Raw genomic sequence first — 8,819 nt, 5'->3', positions numbered from 1 at the left:
GGGGGGGGGTGGGTGGGCATGTTCACACACCTCTACCCAAAAGATCAGTACCTTGAGTTAGCCCCCCCCTTTATAAATCCAAGGGCTTCATTCATCTACTTGTGTAGTTAATATGTATGGCAATGCTTAATTCAAGTACACAATTTCCACTGAAAATGCTCTCAGATTCAATCAGTTTCACAATTTCCACTTTCAACATTCCTATTCTAACATGCACCTATTCAGTGTTGTGCAATTGTGAGAGGGATGCATCATGTACTTGGTTGTCTGTACCTACCCAAATTTTTCCATTAGTAAAATGCTTCTGAGAGCCATACCTATAATCTAAAGACAGTAAGTAAAATATCTACAGGCAGAAAATATTATGAATTTTATGTGGAAATGTCTCCAAATTACAGTATTTTAGCATCTATTTTTCAAAAATTTTCTGGGGGGGGGGGGGGTGGGTGGGCATGTTCACACACCTCTACCCAAAAGATCAGTACCTTGAGTTAGCCCCCCCCTTTATAAATCCTAGATCCGCCCCTGGAATCCAATTGCAAAGTCACCGAATTCAACTGCAAAAACCTGTAATCCAAAGCTTACTTACCTGGAAGTTTTTTTATGGCCATTATTTTGCTGTTTTTAGCAAACATAAGTTTTTGCTCATGCAGGTGTGAAAAGGCAAACAAATAATACAAACATACATACATAGATACAAACATACACAATGTTTTGGAAAACAGTTTCAGTAAACCAGGCACATGTTCACAACCGGCTGTAGGAATGCGCCTGGTTTAAAAATTAACAGTAAACAAACACTAAACTAGGAATTTTACTTTGAGTATGGATCATAGAAATAAGTACTAAAACAGGGGAGATCACATCCACACCAACCTGGACCTACCCCTAATCCCCTGCTAGGTACTTTTAATCCCCACTACAGTCAAGGCTATAATATTAAGCAAAGTGTATGACTGAAGTAGGAATTAATGTGCATATTTTCTCAGGTACACTGGATGTATAATTGACCTCCCTTGGTTATTCATTTTTTGATCTCTCATATTTTCTTTCTCATTGTACAACTTACATTGAACAGTAACACTAGTGTTCTTGACATCACTACCAGCACCATTACTAGCAAAACACTCATATAATCCTGTGTCTTCTCTATTAGCATTTGTCAATGTCAAGTTTACACTAACACTCATCACATTTCCATTACCAATAAGAACACTAATGTTATCACTCACTGATACTCTATCACTTAAAATTCCATTAGTGCTACTCCACATTATTGTAGGTGGAGGATAACCAATAGCTTCACATATAATTTTAGCATTGTCTCCTTCTGTAATCACTGTAGTAGTGTTCTCCAATTGGGTAGTGATAGCTGGTGGAACTATGGTAATGATTTACAATATCAAATGCTGTAACTCGCTTCATTTTCTTGCAAAAAGTATTTGTAATAAATATTTTCGTATAAAATTATTTTCGTATGATTTACGTGAATGACTGCTCTATTAGAGTTGTTCAATCTTTATAAATGTAAAAAATTTCATGTAAGAAATTTTCATACACGTTTTGCATACAAAAATTATTTTACAATGAAAAAAAGCAAATCACTGTGACTTTGAAATGAGGATCAACACACATGATAGGTAACTATGCATATTATTGGATTATGTACAATAACACTTATCTTACTTGGACATTCCCGACGATTAATACATACTCCTCCATCTTGCAATACATTTCCATTACTACAGAAACATCCACTCTCACTAGTTGTATTACTACAATTATCAACAATACTCAAGTCGGTACAAGTTAGTTGAAAACCAGTCATTAGATATTCCATACCAGCCAAACAACCTGAAATGTGTTTAATACAATTCAAAATATTTATTTATTTACTGTGCAACCTCACCTAGGCGAGAGTCACTGCCAATAATATTGGTAGCATTACAAGTGTAAGTTCCCACATCAGATGATGTTATATTGTACACTGTTAGTGTGTTCTCAGTAGTGGATGTGTTTATTGATCTAGGCTCTATCCTGTACTTGCTTGTATCTGACACATCAATCATGACTTCATTAAAGAACCAACTGATGTTTGGAACTGGTTCACCAGTAGCTTGACATGTAAAATTTGCTACTTCGCTTCCTTCAGCAATGATGTCTGATAATATATGTGGAGCATCTGTTTAAAAAACCAAATATAGTAAAGAATGGTACTCCTTCGATCATAAGTGTAAATATACTGCACTGATTATTTCCCCTTTAAAGTACTTATGCAAAACTAGACAGCTACATGCAGTATATTAAGATTTATAAATATGAGTACAGATCAAATATAGAAATGAAAGGTAGTGATACATGTGAATACTAGTTTATTCCCTCTCATACTGCTTGTCACTAGTATAGCTGTGACTGAAGTGCGGTAGCTATATGTGACCAACCTCCCTTATGGTTGCACCTGAGACAATTAGAAGTTTTGAAATTTGAAACTAGCATGGTGCTGTTAATAGCAATAAACATATTTCAAATATTTAATAAAAGATTTTTCTTATAATTCAAGTGGTCTGTGGTTTATTTTATCCTTAAATGGTGATGAATTCACCTTTTAATTCTGTATTTCAGAACTAAATATGTGACCGGGCCTGCGAAAACAGGGCATGTGGGCACAAACTACACCCTGTCACACTAAAGGTCATAATTCAGTACTAAAACAGAATATTTGCATTATGTGACTTGCATCATAAAGCCAATTAAATTCGTACTAAGTGCTACATGTTTCATTGCCATAGCATTTTGGTATAAAAAGTTATGAGTCAAGGAAGTTTGAAAAAGTAGGCAAAAATCATGTGCCCACATGCCCTATTTTCGCAGGCTCAGTCACATATTTATTGTGTCAAATGTGCTAATAAGGGTGATTTCCCAAAATTCAGTTACATAATATTATAGTATAGCTGCTGCATGCAGGTCATATGTATGTAGATAACCTTCCTTATGATTGCTACTCACATCTTTTGATGTGGATATGCAATAGTTCACCAGTATAAAGGTTCTTATAACAACGCTACTTCTAAAAACTGAGTGCTGTGCAGCAAACAGGAATTAATTAACAGTGTACACAATTTTGGGTTTTGCTTTGTTTCTACATACACATTTGAATCACAGTAATTTGTATTTTTTGATTGATGAAAAATTTCATAATACTGCAATTACATTGCTAAGCACTACTACGGAGGTGTATATACCTTGATCAACTAGTAATGTACAGAAGTGTCTTCTTAACTGTTCATCTATAGCATTTGTTACACAAATTCTCCAGGCACAGTCTTATAGCTACTCTTCATTTTCATTCACTTACGTATGTATGGGCATGCATCTTTCAAACTTGAAGGGATTTGTTATACCTTGTAGGCCAGGAGACCAGTTGTGTTGTTTATCAGCAATTTGACCTCCACAGAGTCTATTGAGAAAGGCCTTCACTATGTCCTTATTGATGCATTTCACCCGTACTGTAAACGGGCATGCATTAACTGCCTTAAACCAAGCTTACCTTCCTGGAAGTTTAATACAGGCTCTTATGGCCTTTATTTGAATAAAATTCACTGTTTTTAGCAAACAAAGTTTTGTTCACGTGGGTGTGGAGAGACAGACAAATATATAAACATACATATGTACATACAAACTTTTTGGAAAACATATTATTTCAGTAAACCAGACATGCACTCACAGCTGGCCTTTGGTCTGCTGTGGGTACACACCTGGTTTAAAAATTAATAGTAAACAAACATGTGCAAGGCAAAACTAGGAATTTTAAATGGATCATAGAAATAGTTATTGAAATAAGGGAGATCACATCCACACCAAACCTGAACCTACCCATAACCATACTAGTGGACTTTTAATCCCACTACAGTCATGGCTGCAATATTAAACAAATTAAGCGAAGTGTATAACTGAAGTAAGAATTAATGAGCATATTATTTCAAGTACGCTGGATATATAATTGACTTCCCTTGGTTATTCAATGCTTTTTTATTTCTCTGATCTCTCTTATATTTCCTTCTCATTGTACAACTTACATTGAATAGTAACACTAGTATTCCTGACATCATTACCAACACTATTACTAGCAGAACACTCATACAATCCTGTGTCTTCTCTGTTAGCATTTGTTAATGTCAAGTTTACACTAACACTTACCACATTTCCATTACCAATAAGAACACTAGTGTTATCACTCACTGATACTCTATCACTTAAAGTTCCATTAGTCCTACTCCACATTATTGCAGGTGAAGGATAACCAATAGCTTCACATATAATCGTGGTATTGTCTCCTTCAGTAATCACTGTAGTGGTGTTCTCCAATTGGGTAGTGATAATTGGTAGAACTATGATAATGATCAACAATATCAAATGAATTTGAAGTGAGGGTCAATTTACATGATATTGCTGTGCAGCCAAGTACAGCAGGTGCAGTGGCGGATCTAAGATTTTTAAAAGGGAGTTTCAGAAAGTAGACATACAGTACAGTAGCTGAAAAATAAGGTATCTGATGACATTTCTCCAGACATTTTTGAGATTTTAGAAACTCTGAAATCAGATTTTAGGTGGCTACTTTTAGTCAACATTTACTGATGATTTAAACTGTAGATACTAAAGTTGTGACTAAGCTGTAGCTTTGATTACTATATTAGAGTAGTTACGTAGCTATGCAACTGCTCTATTAGAGTATCTCGATTGCTTTTGATGCAGTGGGAGATGAATGGTGAAGTGTTGTTAGTTATAAATTGTTGCAATTTCATGCATGCTACTGAAGTACAGTGGTATAATAATAGTTGTTTGCTATGGAAACTTCTCAATATAACATTAATAAAGCTAGTTAGACTGCCAGTAAGCTAAATTTAAAATTTAAAATGGGTTTTCTGTCAAAACCTCAGAAACTCATCTAGATCTGTCACTGAGGTGTGGACACAATAGACAAGTGTGCATTTTACATAAACAAGGAAACACTATTTTTAAGCATCCATAGCTCAGTTAGTCTCGCATGGCCAGACCGCTTTTTTCCGTATATTGGGTGGGGAAAAAGGGTCTGGTGCAACTCCAATAGCTGTTTACTTCTGGCCGTCCCCACATTCCGGGACGCTAATTGAATAACATTGGTCACAAAGGAGGTGCCATGACGTCAGTAAGTTAACTAGAGATCTGTTTATCCTTTAAACGAATCTTAATTTGCTCTAATGTCTTTTATAGCATCTTGAAAGTTAATCCTTATCGTGTAACAAGACTCACAACTGGAGCAGGAGTGTAGGAATACTTCATAGTTTTACTGACGTCATGGCACCTCCTTTGTGACCAATGTTATTCAATTAGCGTCCCCGGAATGTGGGGACGGCTCAGAAGTAAACAGCTATTGGAGTTGCACCAGACCCTTTTTTCCCCACCCAATATACGGAAAAAAGCGGTCTGGCCACTTGAGACTATAGCTCAGTAGTGTTTAAACTGAAACACTTTCTTTTCTGTGGAAACTCTAGTATATGGCACCTAGCATTCCAAATTATGTCTGCCTGGCTATTACTAAGATGGTCCATCTTATGTTCTTCAAATTTTTAAACCACGCGCGCGCCCACAGCCAGCCGTGGGCGCGCGCCTGGTTTACTGTAATTGTTTCCGTAAAAGTGTGTGCGTGTACCTATCTACATGTTTGTCCGTGCACACCCACGTTAGCAAAATCATTAAATAATGGTAAAAGCAGCTTTTACGTAAGAAGTAAAAGTGAAATGAAGTCTATATTAAACTTCTGCACAGGTGAACCTTGCTCTGAGGTGATTTCTTTTCGGCGGATTGAAATACGGGTGTGGCGACTTTCCTCAGACTACCTTCCCCTTGAGGTTTTCAGGCATCTAGCAATTGAAAAGCAACGGTGCAGGCCTCGTACACTACCAGGAATAGCCTATCGCTTCGAGTTGAAAGGGGGCGTATCCCTTACGTACGCGAACGAAAATGAAGAGCAGCTTTGAGGCTTTGCCGAGAGAATTTGTGGGGAAAAACACGTTAGTCACACTATAAAACAGTTTAGAAGATACTTCTGTGCGTAATATGTTGGTAAAAGCGGTTTGTTTACCAAACGCTTCCTTAGCAGTGCATGGCAACGTAATTGAACAAATTACGAATATTTCGTGAATTACGAAATACGAGAATTAGCTAATAATATTGCACAACCCACCCTATTGTAAAAATATTAATAGTAATGCATAGTTGGTTAATTCATAGTAGCGTATACTGTCTATAGTTAATTCCAGATGAGTTAGCTAGCTGCATGGCGCCTGGTTTTTAGAAGTAGCACAACATCAACTTGTTAATCTTCACTTTGTGTTGAAACCATCAATACCAGATGAACCATTAACATATTTAAACGCAGCACACATTATGGGAGGACACAACTTGCCCTCATTTTGCATGTATTTCATCTAAAGTCTTTGGGCAGGCTGTAGGACCAGGTTTCCTACAGACCTTCAGCACTTGTGCTGTAAAACATTAATAAATAAATAAATAAATAAATAAATAAATAAATCTGCGTTTCACTTGCATTTTTGACATGTTACCTTGGAGCTAAGCTGTACCGCATTATGTAAACTAATTAAAGGTAGTTCATTAATTTATTTTTGCATTAAAAACACAAGACAAGAGAATAGAGAATCGCAAAGGCTGGCCATATTATGCTGGTTTTGGGGCTTGTAATTACAAAAGGCAGTGATATGAAATGTGATATGCACAGCCTCCAAAATAGCCAAGGTGAAAAATGTGTGATATTAAAGGTGGCAGCCAAGCAATGGTAGGGTTGGCAATGAAAAATCAACTTCTTTATGTACATTAACTTGTAACTCTTGTGATGGGGCCTAACAGTGGTCTACTTTTACATGATGGGTTTGGTAGAGAGCAAATGTTTTCCGTTTGGGGTACAGGTATGTTGTAAGGATTTTGGCTATATTAATAAAAATGGGTAGAAACGTCTAGAATTTTGTCCATTACGTTTTTGGTTATTGGGTGAAGTGCTCTAAAAATATACATGCTTTAAAGGCGATTCGCTGTACTTCAATTTTTGCTAAAATGGTGCTTGAGATGGTCCTGTAATAAAATATCAACCCACTGAAACTCACTTAACTTGGTTTACTAACGCTCAGACACCTTTTACATACTTTATTAAGTGGAGCTTTATAGTGTTCACATGCTAACACAAGCTGCTCACACTATGATTTAGAAACACGCAGCATCCGTTACCCTAACAAAATGCATCATCTATTTTCAAAAGTATATGATCACCATGTAATGTAGCATTCCTGGAAACATTGCAACATGCTAAATAGCGTTGCCGTTTCTGCTGCCCATTTTTCTAAAAAAAACAGCTGAATAATTACAAAAAAATAAAGTGCGCATTATGGAAACAGCAAGGGTAATCACCCTATTATTAGTGTACGCTTTTGATGTAGGCTTTGGTAGGATTGATCAGCCAGAGTCGGAAGAGAAACTATAGAAGTTGATCTTTTCATTGCTAACCCTACAGTAGCAATTGTGTTAATACAAATCCTTTATTATGATGGTGTGATTATTAGACATGATTTGCAATATTATTACAGCCATTTTCCCCCTATATTATTATTCTTTTTTTTGGGGGGGGAGAGCTGCTTTCTCTCTCACAGCTTAGTGTTCCCATAATTTTATTACAAGATCAACTATAATTTCAAAATGTATTATAAATCAACTTTAATCTTTAATTTAAGCAAGCAGCATTCATAGTTTTGTTGTTGACAGTTTCACTAAAGATGTAATTTTGTAGCTTTAAAACAGATACAATATTGCATTAAGTAATGATAATTAATGTGTTGCCTTACCTGGACATTCTCGATGACTAATACAAACTCCATCATCCAACACATTTCCATTACTACAGAAACATCCACTCTCACTAGTTGTATTACTACAACTATCAATACTTCTCAAGTCATTACAAGTTAGTTGAAAACCAGTCATTAGATATTCCATACCAGCCAAACAACCTAAATAGGTCGACACATGGTAAAATACAATCCAAACTAATTGCACTTGTAACCTCACCAGTGTGAGAGTCACTGCCAATAATATTGATAGCATGACAAGTAGGGACATGTCAATTTTGCCAGCAAAAAGTTTTGGTAGCAACATTTTGGCGTAATGGTTGTTTAAAAACATTATGCTGGCATAATACGCAGGCACAATTTTTGTGAAGTAGACATAAAAATTGCACTAAAGATCAAAAAATACTCAAATAGAACAGTCAAACGCAATAAAATTAATATCTATGTTACATATATAGCTAATTGTTACAGGAAGAACAAGTGGCTATCAAGATGTTTTAATAGCAATTTTATAGCTACATAGCTTCTTTCTATTATTACGTATGATAAGAGCAAGTGCAGATGAGATACTACAGTAGTAGAATTATCACTTTAAGGTGAAATTGTAGCTTTGCACTTGGAAATGGTCTAATGCTGAGCAAAATAGATAATTTTGAACAAAATATTGACCATAAAAACAAGTAAATTGCTGGTAAGAAAAAGAAAACAAAATAGATTGCCTTGTCCATAATTACAAGTTTAAGTTCCTACTACGTCAGATGATGTTCTATTGTGTTTTCAGTAGTGGATGGACTTTTTGCTATAGTCTCTCTTGCTTGTATCTGACACGTTTATCATGACTACATTAAACAACCAACTGATGTTTGGAAGTGGACCACCAGTAAGTAGCTTGACACATACCCATAAAATTTCCAATATTTTTTCCAT

The 8,819-nt window shown here is 35.9% G+C and overlaps 1 protein-coding gene across 1 annotated transcript; it reads right to left on the bottom strand.

The window, feature by feature from the left end:
* Nucleotides 1-968: 968 nt before the first annotated feature.
* Nucleotides 969-6,625, bottom strand: LOC136246373 (MAM domain-containing glycosylphosphatidylinositol anchor protein 2-like). Its single transcript, XM_066037765.1, has 6 exons — nt 6,603-6,625; nt 6,511-6,524; nt 4,077-4,388; nt 1,910-2,182; nt 1,687-1,854; nt 969-1,381 (listed from the first exon to the last, which is right to left on the bottom strand). Exons 1-6 carry the CDS (start codon nt 6,623-6,625, stop codon nt 969-971), a joined length of 1,203 nt encoding a protein of 400 aa, XP_065893837.1.
* Nucleotides 6,626-8,819: the final 2,194 nt, after the last annotated feature.

The sequence above is a fragment of the Dysidea avara genome, chromosome 2, assembly GCF_963678975.1.
Source record: "Dysidea avara chromosome 2, odDysAvar1.4, whole genome shotgun sequence".
Lineage (NCBI taxonomy): Eukaryota > Metazoa > Porifera > Demospongiae > Dictyoceratida > Dysideidae > Dysidea > Dysidea avara.
The sequence above is the reverse complement of the archived record's forward strand: the minus strand, read 5'-3'. Positions and strand labels throughout refer to the sequence as shown.